We start from the raw sequence: 23335 nt of genomic DNA on the forward strand, positions 1-23335 counted from the left end.
GCACGATATCTAATTCAAACATTACCGTAAGATTGATATCACTAACAAATAGTAGCTCAGTAATGGGTGCAATGAGGAATCTCAATTCAATTTATTGCTGAACAGATGAGTTAATTTTTCAGTCCTAAGCAGGCCTGGGAATTGACAAGGAGCTGGTTCTGTCATGAAAGAATCAAGTATGCACGTGTAACTAGCAAGTACAGGAAGCACCTAATCGTTGGCTGCTCATGTAACCCGCGTCTTCCTGGATCTTTAATACCGTTGTCTCGTGAGGCCAGCAGTTTTATACTCGTCAGTGTCGTTGATCGTGAGAGAGCCATTTGTCTGCCATGGATAGCACTTGTGGTAAAGAATCCCCAGATTCAGACGACACTATTCCCTTTGGGAGTTGAAGAAGCTGTCATTATAATGAATTAAGTGGAGCATACTGTCTTAGACAAACACTACTGTTACTTGAATCATTTCCATATCGCCCTGATATTCATCTCCTTGTACAATTCAACTCGGTCAAAGGCCGCTTCCCCAACCACACAGCTGGCTTGCTGGGGCTTTTTCCGCCCTGTTTGACTAAAAGATTACCGACTAAAAGATTACCAACTAAAGACCTCATTTTCAACATATGTGTCACAGGAAGTGGATGAAAGAAAGCAGCATTTTAAAATGTAGATTGTATCCTGTGATGCAGCATTTAGTAGAAATGAGACTCTTCAATGTTCAATTCTTCAAGTCCTGCTTTACATTATCATAGGGTTGTAAACAGCTGGGCAATATTGCTGCAAAAGCCTGTTCTCATACCTGCCCCACCGCCACCTAAAACCACCACCCGCCCCAAGCTTTGGTCATCATTTGCAACAGTTAACATCATAACATCATTTAACGTCATAAAACGCCCAAAGTGCTCAGCAGGCAAAAATAACTGGACGCCAATCAGCGGTGGGAGCAGGACTAGGCACGGTAGCCAGAGACGCAATCAAAGGTAGGCTTTGAGCAGGGAAGCGAGGTAATGTATAGAAGGATTTAGGGAGAACGTTCTCGACCTTCGGCTTACAGAGGTAAGGAAGGGCAAGGCCATATAGGGACAAGCAAGGATGTTGATATCGGGGCGTGGGTATTAAGCAGCCAGTGAAGGCCGGTGAAAACAGGGACTTGGTGGGATAGGATTTAGGTGACTGTTTAAGGTGAGCTGTAATTTGTGAAGACCAAAACTTGGAAAGCCGGCAAGAACGTTTAGACAGAGGGTCAACATTTTGTTTAAACCAAGCAATTGTGGGAATGACTTTTCCAAAGAAAACCTTAAACTCTGGGAACATTACCCTTTAAAAGTTTCCTGCAGTTCTTTCCTGAAGCTGTGTTGTAACCTGCTTGATGTTCCTGTCAGTAGTGAAGTTGCTAATAAGACTGGTTTTTAAAACAGGCAAAGGTCACTGGGCTCAAATCTCATTCTATTTTGATAGATTAACCACACCTACTTGCGTCATTACTGTATCGCTCAATCTCCTCTCTCTACAGAAATGCCTCTAATCGTCTGGTTCTTGAAACCATTTACAGTGTCCATTTCAGTGGTCCTCCCTGGTAACTTACCTCGCAAGCTTGCTACTCTTTGGAAGTTCCCCCTGACTCCCCTTGTTACTCCTAAATGCTAATGACTAGTGCAGAGCATTGGAAAGTTTTAATGTAGGATTTCCGTGTCTTCAATATATGGTTGTGCAAAGCAGTAATTTATATTTTCTGCTCTCATTGCAGGATGACTGTGATCACCATCTGGTTAATGCATCAAATGCAACACCTCTTTCAATGTGTTGAACTGCACATGGGGTATATTTGGAATTATTGAGCTTCATCCAACGACTATCTTCCTATTCTGGGTCTTCTAGATTACATTTCTTCATGCGGAAAAAGAATTAGGAATGTTGGCAACATGGAATTATAAAAAGATACTTCCGATCCAGATATATTGCGGAGAGGCTCCTTAATTACATTTCTGCGTGTTGAAATTACTTTTGTATTAAGCTTGAGCGAGCAGCTTCCAGCAGTGAAAGAAATGACTGGGACCTTTCTGTCGCTCCCAGCGAGACAGAGTGTTAATAGACTATGACCAGCTATAGATCTGTTCAAAATGAAAAGGTGGAGGTTGGTGGAATTGTCCTAGGTGGAGTTGACATTCTTACAGGTACGAGCACGTGTGATTACTATGCATCTCCATTCAGGGTCCAGAATGGGAACGTTTGCACTCTGGGTGAAAGTGCCCCGCGCGCAAGTTCAACCCCTGCCATGCCAAAAATGGGAGTCCGCGCTCGAATTGCTGACTGGCCTCCCAAGCGAGTTGTAATTAAAGAAGCTGCACTAAGTCCTGCAAGGGACTCTGATGGAACCATGGTAGACGTTGAATTTATTTCGACAAGAGGCTTTCATAATGGGCAGTATTGTCCAAACTATCAAAACGCTTCCCGTGCCTCTCGGGCGCAAGGCCTACACTACATACCTCGAGGGAAGTCAAAAGAAGTGGAGTTTCAAGATGACTGGCCCAGGTCCCCAGCCAAAATGTTTGTCCCACTGAGAATTCGAAGTAACAGTGAGATTACTCTCAATGAACATGATGCAGAAGGAGCCCTAGAGCAGAAAGGGAGTGGAATGCTGCCCTTGCGGGAATATGGCAGTACTTCATCCATAGACGTTCATGGAATGTCGCCGGAAAGCTTTTTTGACATGCTGAAAGAGTTCAAAAATGAGAAGATTGACCAGCGGAGCTCAGCGCCAGAGAACCTCAAGAAGCTCCTTCGGGCGGATGCGAGCATGGCCTCCAATCTCAACCTCGCGGGTAGCACCAAGACAGACGACAGTCAAAGTGAATCATCTCAGAGGGAAGAACCGAAGAGTGCGCACAAAGACCGCGACAAATCGCGCAAGAAGCAATCTCGGAACGAAAGTGGCGAATCCATCTTGAAGAAACTGCGCAGTAGCAAAAGCGAGCACGAGTCTGGGAGATCTAGCTCGGACCAGGAAGACAATCGGTCCCAGGACAGCACTAAGCCGTGGATTTGTCAGAAGAGCTTTGGGCATTTTGATGTGCAGAGCATACTGTTTGACCTCAATGAAGTGGTGAGCAACCGGAACTACGTGGCTCACCGGAGAAACACCACAACCGGTGCCTCAGCTGCATCAGCTGCTTCGCTTGCCGTATCCCGCTCTCTCGCTCTGGGAGGCCTGGACTCCAGCTTTGCCAGCACCGAGGAGTTGAATGGCAAAGAGAATCTGGAGCCGGACCTCGGCGACAGCAACTGCAATGACCTGCTCCTAAACTGCCCGCATTTCCGCAACGAAACAGGCGGGACCAGCGAACATAACATCAGCTTGTCGAAGGCTGGCATCGGTGCGGGATTGAGCCTTGGCTGTGAAGGTGGATTTCCCAAGGCGGCTTGGAACCCGTACTGCACAAATGCAAGCATTTCTGTGCTGGAGGTGCCGAAAGAATTGCAGCTCCGCCAGGAAAGACTGAAGCACTTCAGTATCGAGCATGTGGACCGGGGAGCCAGATATTACCAGGATTATTTCCATGGGAAAGGTAAAGTGACTAACCAAAGTAGAGTCCTGCTCTGTGTTTAATCCTTGTAAATTATATTCTTGGAGTGCCGTATGTCGTGATGGCCATCCTTTTCTCATGTCCGAGTGATTTAATCAAGCTGCAGGGTGAATCTACAACCATGTAGCAATGCTCGTCCCTTACGGATGGAAAGTTTACCATTCATTTTATAGCCAGTCCACTCATGGCTGCACAAAAATAACTAAATCTGTCTGCTGTGATCGGGATTGTCCACATGTTTCCTGTAGGGGAGCTGAAGCCATTCTGTTCTGATCTTACTAGCACCCAAAAGCCTCTGGCACTGACCGACACCATTCATCCCTCCAGCTGCTCGGTCAGTCTGCAAAAGTGAAGTGCGGCCCTGTTTTTTTTTGTTTCACTGAGTTGCTCATTCTGTCCTACACTTGGCCTGGTGCTGAAAGGCCACCAGCTTATGCCCTTATCACACCCACCTCCGCCTCCACTGTTGAAATCCACGTTTCCATTGGCTCTGAGATCAATATTTTACTCCCATTTTTGGCAGTACCCCAACGTACTCACTTCAGGATCCTTTTCCTCCCTCACCTCCCCTTCCCCTATTTAGCTGCCTGAAAAATCCATCTCTTCGATATCTTTCCCTTTGACTCTCTTTCTCTCCCCTTTCACTTCCTGGTCAGTGTTCACCTTTCACCATTGGAAAAATGTCAGGGGTGCGATGTAGTACAGGCAATCACTTCTCCTTGGAGTCCCCTTCACTTCAGACAATGCTAGTTGATGGTGCCAAGCACCTTGATGATTTTTATTTTTAACTAAGAGCTTTCTGATGACAAAACTCTACAGAAAAACAAAATCTAGCTCAGCCATTGGTTAAAGCCTCCATAAAATGAAACCCAGCCGTACTGACGATCCCTTGTTTGACTCCCAGTCTGTGTTGGATTACTGATCTTGACCGAGCCAATCGCTGGGTTACTTCAATTGGTCTTGGTGTTGGGTAGGGGAAAGTCAGACAGAGTTTTTACTCCTCATCGCTTTCTAGTGATATGCTGGTGTGTGACTGTAGATCACAAACTGTCATTACTTGCCAACACCCACACTGTCTTGGTTTACATGTGAAGAATGGCTATTTGGCCAGGGTAGTGGGTTTGGGCAGAGCACTGGAACATAAATAGGAGTAGGCCATTCGGTCCCATGAGTCTGCTCCGTCATTCAATAAAATCATGACTGATCTGATCTTGGCCTCAGCTCCACTTCCCTGCCCGCTCCCCATAACCCTTGACTCCCTTATGGAAGGTTGCCTCCATCTGTAACCCCAGCACAGCCTTAAAAGGTGCTGTGGTCTCTGCTTCAACTGCGCCCTCTGGCAACAAGCGATGTGCTCAGACACTTCTTTGTGTAACGATATTTCTTAATCTCTCCTCACTCCATGATAGTTTGACATTTATGACCCCTTGTCACAGACACCCCCCCCCCCCCCTCCCTCAATCAGAGAAAACACTTTCCCATTCACTCTATCCAAAAACTTGATCATTTTCAAAGGCCTTTATCAAATCTCCTCTTCGCCTTCAGATTGCAATCGATTACAGAAGGGGAGGGAAACAGTCCATGTAATTTGGCCCCAAACTTTTATCACATGATGCCTAGTTTTGGGGCAAACTCAGTAAGTCCAAACCTGCAGTAATTCTAATTCTAGTTTGCTTACTTGTGCTTCACTCACAGGAACTGAAACTGTTTATCCAATGGAAATATTGATCACCGAAGCATTAAGCAACGATGTTGCACCTTAAGTTGGGTATCAGTTTGGTTGCCCTTTTCCATACTGGTTCCAATATTTGGATATCCTTGCTGTAGTATATGCGGTTGTGCACAGTGCTCCCGGTTTGACCGTATTGTTATCCTGGGATTTGTGCGCTCTCCCTCTAGCTTTACATCCCAAGATCCAGTCAGCTTTCATTATCGCTAGTCCACAATGGGTTTCGGTCAGCTATCTATCAATACCCTCAGATCCCCTTGTCCTGCAGCCTTGAACCATCTCATTTAGATTATATTTCCATCTTCCCTTCCCTAGTCTCATTACCTTCCCCATGGCCCACATTAAATGCCACTCATCAGCCCATCCACACAGATTTAAAAACTGGATGGAACAGGACTTAAACCGTTGCAAATCCCCATTCCATAGCACTGAGTGCTTGTACGCATGTGTTTTATGTACCATTCCTGAATGTTGTATTCACGTGAAAAGTAGAGATGGAGTGCAACGTCCAAATGAGGTAGTGTAGTTAAACTTGGCAAGAGTAAAATCATTCTGCACGGAATTGCTAATAAAGTTCTTGAGAAGAATTTGTAATGCATCACATTTTGTAGAGATGGGAGGCTCAGTCATTGAGTATATTCAAGGCCGAGATCTATAGACTTTTGGATATTAATGGAATCAAGGGATATGGGGATCGGGCAGGAAAGTGGAGTTGAGGTCGAAAATCAGCCATGATCTCATTGAATGGCGGAGTAGGCTCGAGGGGCCGAATGGCTGACTCCTGCTTCTAATTCTTATGTTCTTGTGTGTGTCTGCTTTCATCTGTGTTGAGTTCGCTGATCTCTGTTGAGGAAGTGCTTGGAGTTTTGTGCTTGCTTTTAGCACCCATGGCTGAGAAATGGGGAAATCAGCCAGGGATCCTGCTCCTGGTCACTAACCAGTGACCTCCACTGGAAGGGATCTGTAAATAGATGAGAATAGGCAGGGGAATCACGCTCGGCTGTTATGCCCTCCGTGGTGGAGGTGAATGGCCACGTCAGCAGGTAGCAGTGGGCTGGTCCAGGGGCCATCTTGTTTAGTATTTTGAAATAGGGTAGAATTCGGTGGCTCTGCAGAGGCTTTGGTTTGCCTTTACTCTGGAGTAGATCTTTCTTTTTGTCTCCTGTGTCAACGAAATACAGGCAGTGATCTGTTTTTTTGGACACTGGACTACTGGGCCACCAGCTCTTGAAAATTCACCAAATTCAAATTCAGCCGTAAAGAGAAAAGACGGGTTGCCATTTCGGTTAAAAGATTTCTCTCTCTCTCTTTTCAGTACTTTTAAATCCCTACAATCGTGGGTTCAAGTCCCAGGACTTCCTCCGACACTGAGATACAATGGAGCTGTACCGAGTTCCCTCTCCAACCAAAGCATTCGATAGTGTGCATTGTAGCCCCTGTGTGTGTTACCCAGTCACTGGCAAGAGCTATTCTAAGGGCACAATGTGAAGGGCGGCACGCTACAGTGTGTAGCAGCTGATGTTTGCCAGTCGTCATAAAGGAAGTGTTGCGTTTGCATAACATAAGTATATACCCTGTACACTCAATGTACAGTTACATAAGACCACTGGATGTATCTTCACACTATATACACTATGCCTGTACCACCAGTGGGTGCAACTGGTAGAGACCTAGGGGTCACCTGTACATGACAGGTAACCAGGTATAAAAGGGAGCCCACCATGCTGTCCTCTCACTCAGGAGCTGCAATAAATGGACTAAGGTCACAATAGTTCAAGTACAATACCTCACTTCGTGGAGTCATTACTAGAATGCTTACAGACACAAAAGGAAGGATGTTCTGTAGTTTAGGTTAAAATATCAAGCTCCTGATCTCAGCGAAGCAAAGGCCTAAGTGGTTTCCCACTGGGATAGAAAGAGAACTGGGCATCAAATCATCTGCAAACCTCCCCTTTATAAAACCCCTGGCAACTGGATTTAAGGAGTGATATTGGTGGAGTTTAGGGACTGGGCTGTCTGTATCTATTTTTGATGATGAGAAGAGAGGAGCAATGGCTTTCTGAAGGCAGCATAGGCTGACTGTAACGGTGTGGATGTTTTGATGTAATTGAGTTTCTAAAATTTGGAATGGCCGTGTTAAAACTGCATCCACACAAGTAACCGATTTTTAAAAGCAGATAATTTAGCAATCGTTTACTGCCACAATCTTAAGCCCAGTGTTGAACTTTGTGAAGAGAAACTGCATCCAAAGTCCTGCTACCTCTTTCCTGTCTTCCTGCAATCCACACATTTGAATCCCCAAAGTTCCATTGCCTACCATGCTTATTTTCTTTCTCTCTCTCACACACTCACACACTCACACACTCACACTAACACTCACTCACTAACACACACACACACTCACTAACACACACACACACTCACTAACACACACACACACACTCACTAACACACACACACACTCACTAACACACACACACACACACTCACTAACACACACACACACACTCACTAACACACACACACACACTCACTAACACACACACACACTCACTAACACACACACACACACTCACTAACACACACACACACACTCACTAACACACACACACACACTCACTAACACACACACACACACTCACTAACACACACACACACTCACTAACACACACTCACACAATTGAAGTATTTGTTTTCTCAGTTGTGCAGGCTCCATCTTTATTAAACAGGGTCGAGGTTCTAACACGGTCTTCCCCAGTCATTTAATTCTCAGCTCTGAATCCTATTTTACGCTGTACTCCTAGAGCACTGGAACTACTTTGGCGTGGACGAGAAACTGGGCCCAGTGGCAGTGAGCATCAAGAGGGAAAAACTGGAGGAGAGCAAAGAGCACGGACTTCAGTATTTGTACCGAGTAATCTTCAGGACGAGTGAGGTGGGAGCTGGTGATGTTTTTATACCAATTACACAGCATGGTCTAAGTAAGATAACACTGCTGCTGCTTTCACCACAGTTGCGAATTCTTATGTTGTGATTTCATGCAGGGCTTGTTTCCTTCGCACAAAAAAGTGGGTGTGCTCCGTTCTTTAAATTAGAACTTGCAATTCTTAAGAGCTCTCCCAATGGTCTAGTGGATAAAGACACTCCCAAATAGGTATTAAACCATACAGACTGCTGGGCTAGGCCTCCACACTGCTCCTTCCGCTCCCCGGCCTGCTCCGATGGTGCTCGCAGGCCGGCCTGCGAGCACCATCGGAGCAGGCCGGGGAGTGGAAGGAGCAGCGTGGCGGTGCAGCACGTGCTGGAGCAGGAGAGCAACGGCAGTGAAGAGTGACATCACCAAGGTCCAGGTCGGTGATTGGAGCGTGGGCAGATACAGCAGGAGCAGCGAGGTCGGGGCGAAGGAGAGCGAGAGACTGTGGAGGGGCGTGATCGGGGCCCAGGGGAGGCGTAAATACGGGGCTAGGGGCAGCACGGGCTCAGCCCACACTGCGGTGTGTGTGTGTGCGCACTAGGTCCGTGCAGCAGAGCTGGTCTCCAGTCGTCTTGGTTAATCCTTGCCACTGGACCAAGACCTGGCTGTGTCAAGCCCGTGTAGTGGCTGGTGTGCAACTGTCACCCCACATTAAAATAAAATCCACACACAGGCATCTTTCACCCTTCAGGATGTAGTTCGGGATCTGGAATATCAGATCCTTCATTTTTTTTTTGATGTGGAAGCAAGTCATCCGCGACGCGAGGGACTGCCTATGACGATGAAACCATACAGCTCAACGATCCCAGATTACACGAATTACAAGACTGTTTTGCCAATGCATTTTGATGCTGAAGAAATGCAGTATTTGTTTAACCCCTTAACACTTGCTACATCTGTTTCTATTTATTTGCCCCAGCTTCCTACTTTTCTGGACATGCTGAGTCTTGAGGTATAGTTCCATGGGTGCTGACATCTGTGTAGTACCTCACCCAGTTGAGCTCTTTATACGTGAGTTTAGGCAGTAAGTGTCGCAGGCTAAACAGTGATAGAAGGCATCCCGTCCTTTGCCTTTGCCCATCACCCACACAAGCACTCGACATCGATCTGGAGCAGATAGAAAGCCTTTTCGCCATCTACAAGACGCAAGTCAGGAGTGTGATAGAATACTCTCCACTTGCCTGGATGAGTGCAGTTCCAACAGCACTCACGCTCGACACCATTCAGGACAAAGCAGCCCGCTTGATTGGCACACTACCCACCACCTTCAACATTCACTCCCTCCACCACCGGCGCACCGTGGCTGCAGTGTGTATCATCTACAAGATGCACTGCAGCAACTTGCCAAGACTTCTTCGACAGCACCTCCCAAATGACCTCTACCACCTAGAAGGACAAGGGCAGCAGGGATGTGGGCGTCGCTGACAAAGCCAGCATTTATTGCCCATCCCTAATTGCCCCTTGAAAGGTGGTGGTGAGCTGCCTTGAACCGCTACAGTCGGGTGGTGAAGGTACTCCCACAGTGCTGTTAGATAGGGAGTTTCAGGATTTTGTCCTCGCGACAATGAAGGAATGGTGATTATATGTCGAAATCTGGATGGCGTGTGACTTGGAGGTGGTGGTGTTACTATGCACCTGCTGCCCTTGTCCTTCTAGGTGGTGGAGGTCGCGGGTTTGGGAGGTGCTGCTGAAGAACCCTAGCGAGTTGCTGCAGTGCATCTTGTAGATGGTACACACTGCAGCCACAGTGCGCTGGTGGTGGAGGGAGTGAGTGTTTAAGGTGGTGGATGGGGTGCCAATCAAGCTGGCTGCTTTCTCCTGGATGGTGTTGAGCTGCGAGTGTTTTGGGGCAGTAGGCAGATAGACTGTAGGCAGATTCAACAACAATGGTTAAATGGCAACTTGAAACTAACTGCATTCATCAGTAAAGCCTTCTCAGCTTGCAAAAACGTGGTGTTGTACGAAAGTTGTTACAAGCCACTAATAGCCAAAGCATATTATATAAGCACCATTGATGTTTTTACTATGTTTGAGGATGCTCTGTAAATACAAGTTGTTGCTGGCCTGGGCAGGGGAGCTTCGGTTCAGCGGTTACAGGAACCCAGTTAAACCCACCATAGAAGGGGAGTTGTGGTGCCTTTGACCGCGTTGCTGCATTTTGTTTACTTCACAGGGTTGTCTGTGGTGGTGGCCTTGTCGTTCGAGGCAACCCTGTAAAAGTTAAGTATTGCCGAACACTGCTACGGAGGAGCGATGCTTTATCTTGGCTGAAAGGCATGAAAATGTGAAAATTGCATCTTGCAGCTCATTACGCTACGAGGAGCAATTCTGGAGGATGCAGTTCCATCAACATCAAAACACGGTACAGTGCGAGGGCTCCCGCTGAAAGAGGTACTGGAATCCGTCATACCTGAGCTGAACATCCCGTGTCTGCGGCTGGCGTTCAGCACCCCGAAAGTGACCGAACAGCTGCTGAAACTGGATGAACAAGGGGTGAGTTTGAAATCTTTTGGGTATTAATATCTTCGTGTAGGCATTAATCCCATTGCAAAACTTGCTCAGTGCAGCACCGAGATTGCACAGAGCGAGCGTCTCCAATGGACAGATATCAGCCATCCTCTCTTCAAAACTCATCAGCATGTGTAACTGACCGAGACCTTCATGAAGTGCCTACAAATCACATCGCTAAGTTTGAAATCAAGGAGCTAGTGTAAGAACACGAGAATTAGGAGCAGGCCATTCGGTCCCTTGACCCTGCTCCGCCATTCAATAAGATCATGGCTGATCTTCTACCTCAACTCCACTTTCCTGCACTATCCCCATAATCCCTTGATTCCTTTAATATTCAAAAATCTATCTATCTCCGACTTGAATATACTCAACGACTGAGCCATCACAGCCCTCTGGGGCAGAGAATTCCAAAGATTCACCACCCTCTGAGTGAAGAAATTTCTCCTCATCTCAGTCCTAACTGGCCGCCTCTTATTCTGAGACTGTGATCCCTGGCTCTGGACTTCCCAGCCAGGGGGAAACATCCTCCCTGCAGCTTAAGGCATCTTTCGTACGGTGGGGTTCGTTGCATTTCCTGGCACTGTTGTTATTGGAGCAGCAGTATAAGGTGGTGGGATGCCAGTTTGACTTCTGGAGGTGGGAGTTGTGTCGATCAGAGGATCATTACTTTGGGGGGGGGCGGGGAGGGCGCAGTGGAGAGGAGGAGGGAGTGCAAACATCACGTTATTTAACAAATCTGAAGCTGTCTTTCATTTGATGGTGAGTGTCGTACTTTGGTGTCTCTGCAGCTAAGCAGGAAACATAAAGTCGGCATTCTGTACTGCACAGCCAGCCAGGGCTCTGAGGAGGAGATGTACAACAATGAGGAAGCAGGCCCCGCTTTTGAGGAATTCCTGGATCAGCTTGGGGAAAAGGTGCCTCTTAAAGGCTTTCTGAAATATGCAGCTCAACTGGACACAAAAAGTAGGTGCTTTTTTTCACATTGTTACAAACACTTGTTTCCTGAAATCAGATACCTGTGCAATTTCGTAATGTGTAGATGGAAAAAATACTGCAAGTGGTCGGAACTGAACTGCTAAGTGTGCACAGGCCTTTCGGGATCTGTGAAGAGACAGGGGCTTAGACCCTTGGGCAAAACTGGAAACGGGGAGAACATAAGAATTAGGAACAGGAGTAGGCCATCTAGCCCCTCGAGCCTGCTCCGCCATTCAACAAGATCATGGCTCATCTGGAGTTAAGCGAGCTCCTTTTATAGTACTGACCAAAATATAGAAGGGAGTGGAGGACATCAGGGGAGATTGAAGACTAAAGTGTCACAACTGTCACGCACGATTTAATGGGTATATTAGATTTTTTTTTTAAACGCTGAAAAGATTATCTCTGTCACGCAGTGAAAAGACATTGCAGAAACAAAGAGGATATGAAAGGGGCTCGCATCTTCCAGAGTCCCGATGAAAGGCTCTGTATTTGCTTTGTGGGTTCTTTGCTTAAGAATTCACAGCAACACATTGCTATTTGGAGTTAGTTTGTTAAACCTTTGTTAATAAACCATCACACGACACATTACCAGTTCATCCACTAGGCTCACAATTGCATATCTCATTGTGGATGAGCCAGATCCAACTGACTGGAGCTTTATTAAGTCTTGTCAACATCATGTGACTGGCTAAGCTACTCTCAATGCAACAGCTCTACAACTATTTTAGTTGTGAACATTAAACAAGATTAAAGGGAGGGTCACACTCCAAAAACTTTTCAAGTGCCCCTTGTTTTTTCTTCAAGGGCATCAAAAAGCACATTATACAAGTGCCCCCTGATTAAAAAAAGGGAGGGTCACTAAAACCGACAAACATAGACAAATTAAACTTTAAACATTAAGGATCAAATTAAAAGTTGGTTGCCGGGAGTGATGATGCACTCCAGTCCCTCTGTCGCCCACCTCTCGCGGAAGGCCGCGAGCGTACCGTTGGACACCGCGTGCTCCATCTCCAGGGACATCCTGGCTCAGATGTAACCGCGAAATAGAGGCAGGCAATCGGGCTGAATGGCCCCTGGACCGGCTGATGGCCCCCTTAGCCCTGCCCAGGAGCCGTCCTACGAGGAGACCCTCTGACCTGCCCGCTCCCCTCCGCACAGAGTGCCCAAAGATCAGGAGTGTGGGACTGAAGTGCAACTAAAAGGAGCGGCATGTCCCCCAGGCGAACCGTGACATGGAGCAAGCGGCCTGGCACAGGCTCCTCGATCCCCAAGATTCCGGCTGAAAATGTGGGGCCAGCAAGATAACCACCCCACAAGAAGTGGCGGTGAGGTGGCTCATGCGGACCTCTCCTTGCCATTCCAGGAGCCACATGGCCTCATCTCCCGGAACGGTGTGCGTTTCTTGCAGGAAGCACACCGCATATTTCCCCATCCGTAAGAGCGAAAAATTGTTAAATCTACGGAGTGCCTCTCTGCCGCCGTTGATGTTGAGGCTGGCTATGGTTATCTTCATGATAAGAGCATAGTGCAACCTCTAACTTAAACTACTGTGGTGGGGGGAGCGGAGTCGTTTGATGACCTCCACTCCCTCAGCAACCAGCGAGGAACGTTTTGAGTCGGCACAGGTTTTCTTGTTTGGATAAGATCCTGGTTTTGACGGCCGCGCGGACGGATCTGATGAGCAGTGCCGGATCGGACCATTTGTCCAGGGCCAGATGGAGCTCTCTTGTGGCGACCCTGGCATTCCGCCAAAAAGTCCCGGAGTTCCTTGGCAGGAATGAGGGGGGACTCAGCGGGGGACACTAGGAGATCCATCACCTCACTGGCGATGGACTTTCAATCCTCTCCTGCGCCCACCACCGAGTCCCTATCCTCCTCCGGGAGGTCGCCACCAGCGGCCGGCCCGTCGACCACACTGGGTACGGCAAACGGCCCGGCTGCACCATCCGGCCCTACCTCAGTCACGATCCCACCCCCGGGATCGTCGGCAGAGGAGTCCCCCCTGGGCTCTTCCTGGGATGCCGGGTCGGGAAACGGCAGCGGACAAGGGTCCTCCGCCGCCCCAGGCATCGGGGAACACTGAGAAAGCGGGCCGAAAAACAGCTCCAGGTCCTCTAAGTTCCCCGGCTCCAACATTGGGAGCAAAGATTGGGGTTCCTCACCCTGCCCGCCACCACCCTCCGGCCCAGTGGGTGGGGGTTCCTGAAATTTATTAAATTCTTCTTTTTCCACCAGGCTCAGCAGATCCCGGGAGGCTAATTTTTGACTGGGCGGGCTCGGATTTGGCCTCATTGGCCTCGCCCGCCTCAGTCCCTGGGACGCTCGACCCGGCGGCGATATATTCAATTTACAGCCCCGTGCCCCCCGCAACAGGCAGGTCTTTTTCCCGTCCCCGGGAGGCTCAGGCTGAGCAGCCTTGGATGTTTCGCCCTCCCGAGGGACAGACTCTCCCCGCCTCCAGCACGCATTGCAGAGAGCACTGGTGGGGGACGCGGGACACACACTGGGCACCAACTCCTCCACTAGGACCTTGTTCATCCTCAGTTTCCCTGGAGCGGTGCCTCCTTTTTTTGTCTGGAGGGGGAGCGGAGGCAGGGAGACCTCCTCCTTCCGGTCATCTTGCCCGCGCCCGACTGCGGGTGGCAAACTCTCCGCAGAAGCGGGTGTGGTTGAGGGCTTGGACTCCGGCTCGGGATGCCCCGCACTCACCGGTGATAAAAAGGGGCTGAGCATAGTGATGGGGCTGTCTGGCCCAAGGTGTTTCATTTTCTTCCGCGCCTTCCTTCCGCACGGACGCTTTCCCTCCCCCCCCCCCCCCCCCCCCCCCGCTGGAGTCCGTGAAGACAAAGGCTCCCGACGATGCCAGCGCACCTATGGCTCCCGGTTCGTGGACAGTGACGGGGGAGGAGTGGTGGCGGCACCACCTGCTTTGGCTGTTTTTAGCGGCTTTGGAGGCGAGGCAGTTCTTGCGAACGTGCCCCACCTCCTTACAGGCGTGGCACGTTCGGCGTCCAGAAGACGCGGTAGGCTGTCCCCTCGTGGACCACGTTGAACGCTCCTTCCGTTACCACCTCCCACGCCAGCTGGATGAAAAGCTGGAGGTGGAAGGAGAACACATGACCGAGACTGGCCTCCCCTGAAGCCGAGCGGTATGGAGTTTATCCCTGATCTTAGTTGACGTAGGTGGGGGAGGAGAAGCTCACCGGTAACAAAGGGCGGATGTTTGCTATTACCACTCTCCGCGCGGTGGCCTCGACAAGTTCCACCGGCAGGAAGGTCCCGCCCACCGTGAGTCCCTTACTAAGGGCCAGGGACACCGCCCGCACCGACCCCAGGAAGAACACAGCCTTCCAGGACATTTTGGAGGCGGCGACAATGGCCAAGGGGCCAACTACCCCAGCCATTGCACTCACGCACTCCCTCTATGTTCATATTGGGGTGAGTGTAGCTCTTGCCCCAATGTTTTTTCGTGATTGATGCAAAGGGTGGCAGGGCAGCAAGAGCCGCTGTGGTCGTGGATACCACGTGCGCATGCGTCTTGGCTGGCCCTGCCACCTGCGAAGATAGACTCGCCATTACAGGGTCCCTTTAAGGGCTACACTCACCCCAATGTCTCGGGCCTAAAGATCTTAATGGCCTTTATTTGAGCAGAGGGAGCTCTTAATGAGGCACATCTCTCCCCTGCTTAACAATTGGGGAGGGGCCTTTTTCTCTCTGCTCAGTGGTCTAATGAGGAGAGAGAGGGGAGAGACAGAGAGGTAGGTGGAAAAAAGGAGGCTGAGAGATCAAGGTCACCCTCACAGCGTTGGGTGGGTGTTTGCAGGGGTGCACTCCCCGGATGGCAAACAAAGTGTATATTCTGGAGGGGGGAGAAGATGTCTTCGTCCGGGATAGCTGGAACTACGCAGGCACAGTCCTCTACTGGGTTTTAACGATGTTACTGATTGGAAAATGAGTCTTTACCCAGGCAACTCCAGCTGTCCCAGGCAATAGGGGAAGGGTGCTTTTAATGGTGTATGGGGTCGAGTTGTTGGTAAGACACCCCCCCATAATATTCTGGCCACCTTATTACTCTTGCCCCCCGCGCCCCCCCCCCCCCACCCCCACCCACCGATAAAACAAAGTCTTTTTGGAGCATGCACCAATACACCCACTTGTAGATGGCTCTCCCTCCTTCCACACAGATGAGTTTTTTCAGGTTGTTGTAGTTTTTTTCCTTTTCCCCTCTCTCCAACTCCTTGACCGCTGTAGAAGCTGTTCTCCTCTCCCTCGAAGTGTTGAATTCAGCCGGCCCCCTTCCTCCTCTCCTGGGGACTCGGGCTTGCAGGAGCTCCTTCCTCCACACAGTCACAACTCCAAGTGAATAGGCTGCGCCCACAACAGCTCTACAACTATTTTGTTGTAATGCTTTAATCAACTGCTCCTTAATTAAAGCTTTTCAAGTGCCCCCTTGTTTTTTTTTGAGGGCACAGAAACACAAATTATACAAGTGCCCCCTGGCTAAAAGTGAGGGGTGGGGGGGCACTAAAACCGACAAATATGGACAAATTAAACACAACAGCTCTACATTTTTTTTTGGCTGTAAAACAATTAAATCAATTAAATCAAGTGCCCCCTGACTAAAGGGGGACACTCCAAACAGTCTTCAAGTGCCTTTTTTTTGTTTTCTTTGTGGGTTTTTTTTTGGGGGGGGCACTAAAACCACAAATTATGCAAGTGCCCCCTGGCTTAAAGGGAGGGGACACTAAAACCAGGCACAATAAAACAAGTTAAACTTTAAAACATATAAAATCAAATTAAAATTTGGTTACCGGGGGTGATGATGTACTCCAGTCCCTCCGGCGTCCAAACCTGTGAGCATACTCACAGGTGCATACATTACAAGGCTCCATCCAAAAAGTTAACCCACCTTTACTTTTACAGGTGCTGTATGTTTCTGGGATGCCCTGTTTTTAGTCCTGATGGTGTAATTGTTTGCTGCTGACATTGTGAAATTTGACGCTGAAAAAATGTTCTGTTTGTAGCTGGCTCGACTGGTACGCACTCCCTCTACACAACATACCAGGACTACGAGATCATGTTCCACGTGTCCACCATGCTTCCATACACCCCTAACAATCGGCAGCAGGTGGGTAATGTCTGCAGGGATTTCTCAGCTCTAACATTAACTGACCTTTGCTCTGTCCTTCACTAGACTTTCCAGTAAGCCTTTAAAACATGGGGTCTTGGGTGAAAGTGTATCCGAACAGTGACTTTTCATCCGCATTTGAATTTGACCAAATGGATGGAATGATGATCTCCCATCTCTAATTGGTGGCTAAATTTGGAATATATCAGGGCTAATTGGGGTTCAATTTTCAAAATTCTCATCCTTGTTTCCAAATCCCTCCAAGGCCCTCGCCCCTCCCTTTCTCTCTAATCTCCTCCAGCCCCACAACCCCCCGAGATGTCTGCACTCCTCTCATTCTGCCCTCCTGAGCATCCCTGATTATAATCGCTCAGCCATTGGTGGCTGTTGCCTGGGCCCCAAGCTCTGGAACTCCCTACCTAAACCCCTCTGCCTCTCTTTCCTCCTCTTAAGACGCTCCTTAAAACCTACACCTGCCCTAATTTCTCGTGTGGCTCGGTGTCAAATGTTTTGGCTCAATACTCCTGTGCAGCGCCTTGGGACGTTTCACTACGGTAAAGATGCTGTATAAATACAAGTTGTAATTTGCTAATGTTGCCCAGTCTCTCCCAATCTGTTTTCCACATGTGAGCCTAGGCAGTGAGCCGCTAGGTTTTCACCCATGGGGTGCATTACGGATGAGTGTCTAGTTTAGGAAAAGCGTAAATGCAGAGTTTTGGGGAGTGGGCACGGTGTATACGTAACAACAGAAGAATTAAGAGCAGGAGTCAGCCATTCGGCCCCTCGAGCCTGCTCCGCCATTCAATAAATTCATGGCTGATCTTCGACCTCAACTCCACTTTTATCTTGCACCGATTACCATGTGTACAAAAAGTGCAGAGTGATGTACAATGGCTGCGGTAAAAAACTGAATTATTCTTGGTCACGTTCTCCGCTTAATCAATTCACAATCTGAGTATTATGGTTCTCATTTACCTCCGCAGGGTTCATTGTGAATTTACTGCTTCAGTAACCAGTGCACTATGTTGATCAAGTCTGCAGTAATTGTAGACTTGTTCCAATGAGTGCACTGAAAACTAATGATGCGTCTTATGATCTGAAATACAAAAGAGCTGCCGAGCTTCCAACAGACCATACTATCAGTGCTGGCAATAGATTCAGATAGATTCAAGAGGTGATAGTTTACCATCGAGTGTGGGCACTGGATGATTGGGGCTGTTGATATGCACTATCTAAAATCTTTGGACTTACCTTGCTTTCCTGCCTTGTATCTTTACAGTAGTAATAGACAGCAGAAGAAGTCAAGGGAATCTTGTACGGATGACATGGTTTCAACTGACTTCCAATTAAGCTGTGCTGTGTTAATTGTTGATGTGGGCTTATTCCCGAGATTGTTTACGTGGCAAGTTCCGAGTTTGAGCCATTAAATTATTAATGAAAAGGACCATCACTCTTAACTTCACTTTAAGAGATTAAATTGGTGGCGCAAAGCCAGTGGTGGAGTAGTTTTCATGATCAGAGAAGGACTTGACTTTTTGACGGGCCATTTTCTTGTTCCATGGCCAGGAAGAAAATGCCGTTGCTATTTATTAAGTTAATGGAGGCACTGTTGACAGTTGAGCCTGTGAATAATGCCTCTTCCTCTAACCTGCTGTCCCTAATCTTCATTTGCGAAGGGGAAGTCTGGGAGAAACATAGAAAATAGGTGCAGGAGTAGGCCATTCGGCCCTTCGAGCCTGCACCACCATTCGATAAGATCATGGCTGTTCGTTCCCTCAGTGCCCCTTTCCTGCTTTCTCTCCATACCCCTTGATCTCTTCAGCTGTAAGGGCCATATCTAACTCCCTCTTGAATATATCCAATGAACTGGCATCAACAACTCTCCGAGTGAAGAAGTTTCTCCTCATCTCAGTCCTAAATGGCCTACCCCTTATCCTAAATCTGTGTTCCCTGGTTTGGACTTCCCCAACATCGGGAACAATCTACCCGCATCTAACCTGTCTTGTCCCGTCCTGTCAGAATCTTGTATGTTTCTGAGATCCCCCCTCATCCTTCTAAACTCCAATGTCTAAAGGCCCAGTTGACCCAGTCGCTCCTCATGTGTCAGTCCAGCCATCCCGGTAATTAGTCTGGTGAACCTCAATAGCAAGAACGTCCTTCCTTAGATTAGGAGACCAAAATTGAACGCAATATTCTAGGTGAGGGCTCACCAAGACCCTGTACAACTGCAGTAAGACCTCCCTGCTCCTGTACTCAAATCCCCTAGCTATGAAGGCCAACATACCATTTACCGTCTACTGCACCTGTATGCCATCTTTCAATGACTGATGAACCATGACACCCAGGTCTCATAGAAACATAGAAAATAGGTGCAGGAGTAGGCCATTCGGCCTCTCGAGCCTGCACCACCATTCAATGAGCTCATGGCTGAACATGCAACTTCAGCACCCCATTCCTGCTTCCTCGCCATACCCCTCGATCCCCCTAGTAGTAAGGACTACATCTAACTCCTTTTTGAATATATTTAGTGAATTGGCCTCAACAACTTTCTGTGGCACAGAGAACTCCACAGGTTCACTACTCTCTGGGTGAAGAAGTTTCCCCTCATCTCGGTCTCAAATGGCTTACCCCCTATCCTTAGATCGTGACCCCTGGTTCCGGGACACCCCCCCCCCCAACAAAGTCACCCTGCAGCCTCTTAGCGTCCCGCTCACAGCTCACACCGCCACCCAGTTTAGTGTCATCTGCAAACTTGGAGAATTTACACTCAATTCCTTCATCCAAATCATTGATGTATATTGTAAAGAGCTGGGGTCCCAGCACTGAGCCCTGTGGCACTCCACTAGTCACTGCCTGCCATTTTGAAAAGGACCCGTTTATCCCGACTCTTTGCTTCCTGTCTGCCAACCAGTTCTCTATCCACGTCAGTACATTACCCCCAATACCACGTGCTTTAATTTTGCACACCAATCTCTTGTGTGGGACCTTGTCAAAAGCCTTTTGAAAGTCCAAATACACCACATCCACTGGTTCTCCCTTGTCCACTCTACTGGTTACATCCTCAAAATTCCAGAAGATTTGTCAAGCATGATTTCCCCTTCATAAATCCATGCTGACCTGGACCGATCCTGTCACTGCTTTCCAAATGCGCTGCTATTTCATCCTTAACAATTGATTCCAACATTTTCCCCACCACTGATACTGCATCGTGTATATCACGATAGAATAAAGCCAGCACTCCCCCGATTGTGAAGTTCAGCCAGCGAGTAGCTTGGCCATGCAGACCAGGAAGGCCCGTGCTGTGTCCGAAAATCGAAACCAGGGCACCAGTCGGGAAGGTCTCTGAGCCCCTGGAGGATTGAGGAGCAAACTTGGCCAGAGATCACTCCTCTGATCGCTATCCAGTGGCTTTGGGCGCTATTGGGCTCTGCTGTGATGTCCTGCACGGTTGGATAGTCAGTAAAGGCTCGCGGATGAATAATGACCACCTGGATTGTTATGTATGTAAACCTGTAAATACCATGTCTAACCATCAGAGGGCTTATTCCCTGGAGTCCCAAGAGAGCCCACAATCCCTTGGGAGCCCTGTACATAAGGAGGCCTCACAGGCTGGAGAGGCACTCTGAAGTCTGTAATAAAGGGCTACGGTCACACCTTACTTTGAGCTTGCAGTATCTAGTCTGACTCTTTATTCAAGACATAACATGGATAAGGTACAATATGTGGTTACGGAGCGAACACTGAGTCAATATCCTCAAGACAGGAGGGGCCAATATTAGTGAGGAAATAACGAACCGCAGGAGATTTGAGATGCATTAAATGGCTGAAACATGCATGGAAAAAGTTCTTTCCATTGATAAATATTTGTCATGCACTTCTAAAATGGATATTGGTGTGTGTGCACAGCTAAGGTGCAAATACCTGAAATTCTATATTGAGCTCAGTGATATTATAATTCGCACTTGACTGGTTTGTTTCTGACACTGAGTTCGAATGGAGAGCTGTGTACAAAATCTTAGCTGAGTGAGCATTTAGCAGGCAGAAGATTGATGAGTTGATGTGTTTGTGTGTTCGCAGCTTCTCCGGAAACGGCACATTGGCAACGACATTGTCACCATCATTTTCCAGGAACCGGGGGCGCTGCCGTTCACACCAAAGAGTGTCCGCTCCCATTTCCAGCATGTGTTTGTCATTGTGCGGGTCCATAATCCATGCACTGAGAACGTGTGTTACAGGTGAGTTGCTTATACAAGGTAGGGAAGAAAGCTAATGAAGTACTTTCGAAGTGTAGCCACTGTTGTAATGTAATAAAATGTCATTCAGATAACATTCATCGTCATCATAGGCAGTCCCTTGAATCGAGGATGACTTGCTTCGCGTGATGCACGCCTCCCAGATGTCAAAAAGTTCACAGGTGTTTCAATGAAGGACCTAATATTTCGGATCCCGAACTAAATCTGGAAGGGTGGAAGATGCCTGTGCGTGGATTTTTTTTAACGTGGGGTGGCCGTTGCACACCAGCCACCACACGGGCTTGACAGAGCTAGGTCTTGGTCCAGTGGCAAGGGTTAATCAGGACGACTGGAGACCTGTTCTACTGCACGGACCCAGTGCGCACACATATCGCACAGTGTGGGCTGGCCCATGCTGCCCCCTGGGCCCTCCGCTCTTCTGGGCCCCGAACACTCGCCTCTCCTGGATCCTCGATCCATATACGTCCCCCCCCGCAGCCAAACTGCATACATCCCAAGACAGACCCTTCCAACCGAATCCCCAAACCAAAATATCTCACCCCACCTCCCTCCAGCCACATTAAGACATACAGAAAAGCTGTGACTTAGCTGACCTCAGTTGGGGTGTTGCGGTTGGACGCGGGGGGAATGGTGGGTGGCCCTCCACCCTGCTCCTGATTGATATCCAGTGACCCCATTGCTCGAAAACGCAGGGGTTATGGACATCGGGCGAGGACAGCACTGGGCTTGGCTATGATGCCTGCCCCAACAGTTGGAAAACCCTGCCAGCACTGCGTGAGGAATGGAAAGAAAGGACACTTGATTGAGGGTACAAGAGGACTGTGGAATCGGACCCCACAGGAGTTAGCATCTTCAGGGGAATGAAAGAAAAGGGTGGTGGGGGGCGGGGAGGGCAGAGAGAGAGTTACTGTTTTAAAACTTGGATTGTTTTGTCCCGACAGCGTGGCAGTGACCAGGTCCAAGGATGTCCCACTCTTCGGGCCGCCCATTCCCAACGGCTTCACTTTCAGCAAGTCGGACGTTTTCCGAGACTTTCTCCTGGCAAAGGTCATCAACGGAGAGAAGGCAGCGCACAAGTCGGAGAAGTTTCACGCCATGGCGACTCGGACGCGACAGGAATACTTGAAGGACCTGGCGGAAAACAGCGTCACCAACACGCCCGTCGAATCTACTGGAAAGTTTAACCTCATCTTACTGACCGCAAAGAAGAAGGAGAAGGCGAAGCCCCGGGTGGGGGCCGAGCTCTACAGTGCAGGGGCCATCACGTGGCGGGTCTACGCCCAGGATTACAGCCAGGCCATCGAAGTGGAGTGCGTTCTCGGTGTCTCCAACGAATTCGCCGTGGTTATTGAGCAAGGCACCAAGGACGTGGTGTTCAACTGCTTCAGTGGGGATGTAATTGGCTGGACTCCTGACTCCTCCACAATCAAAATTTTCCATGGCAGAGGTGACTGCATATTTATACGAGCGTTGGAGGAGAATGTGGAAGACGTTAAGGAAATTGTTCAGAGGTTGAAGGTGAGAGAGGGGGAGCTTAAATTCTGGGATTTTTTTTAACTTATGAATTTTCTGCTATGTTCCATGGGTAAAGCCGCCCTCCACTATCTCGCTCAAATAGCTCTCCCAAATGTGTCAGCCCAATCTTTCTTCATCTTGTTAGCCCAGGGGTATTGAAGCCAATTGTCACAATTATTTCCCCTTTATCCTCCCCTCCCCTTTAGTGCTGATTCCCCACTGGTATATATTTTCAGGGGCACTAGACACCTTCTGTAGCCCTTCATCGTGTATGAGTCTTGACAATGAGTATAGCAGGCTGATTGACTGTGCCAGGGGGTGTATCATAGAAATTTATGCATAGAAGGAGGCCGTTTGGTCCATCGTGACCGGGCCGGCCGACAAAAAGCTACCCAGCCTAATCCTATTTTCCAGCTCTCTGTCCATAGCCCTGTGGGTTATGGCACTTTAGAGCATATCCAAGTGCTTGTTTAAATGTGATGAGGGTTTCTACCTCTACCGTCCTTTCAGGCGGAGAGTGCCAGACCCCCACCACCCTCTGGCTGAAAACATTTCTCCTCATCTTCCCTCCAAAAGTTCTGCCAATTACTTGAAATCTATGCCCCCTGGTTATTGACCTCTCTGCTAAGGGAAATAGGTCTTTCCTATCCACTCTATCTAGGCCCCT

The 23335-nt window shown here is 48.6% G+C and overlaps 1 protein-coding gene across 5 annotated transcripts in view; it reads left to right on the forward strand.

Annotated features, from left to right (window-relative positions):
* sipa1l3 (signal-induced proliferation-associated 1 like 3) overlaps window positions 1-23335 on the forward strand; it is a 230675-nt gene that overhangs the window by 111949 nt on the left and 95391 nt on the right. For all 5 annotated transcript variants that reach the window (XM_070867704.1, XM_070867703.1, XM_070867706.1 and 2 more), the window contains 7 exons: window positions 1744-3562; window positions 8114-8244; window positions 10588-10776; window positions 11583-11757; window positions 16797-16900; window positions 20978-21135; window positions 22095-22671. In XM_070867704.1, coding sequence (XP_070723805.1) covers window positions 2092-3562; window positions 8114-8244; window positions 10588-10776; window positions 11583-11757; window positions 16797-16900; window positions 20978-21135; window positions 22095-22671 — 2805 coding nt within the window. In that variant the 5' untranslated portion in view covers window positions 1744-2091. The remainder of the gene's footprint in view (window positions 1-1743; window positions 3563-8113; window positions 8245-10587; window positions 10777-11582; window positions 11758-16796; window positions 16901-20977; window positions 21136-22094; window positions 22672-23335) is intronic.

This window comes from Pristiophorus japonicus, chromosome 26 (genome assembly GCF_044704955.1).
Source record: "Pristiophorus japonicus isolate sPriJap1 chromosome 26, sPriJap1.hap1, whole genome shotgun sequence".
Lineage (NCBI taxonomy): Eukaryota > Metazoa > Chordata > Chondrichthyes > Pristiophoridae > Pristiophorus > Pristiophorus japonicus.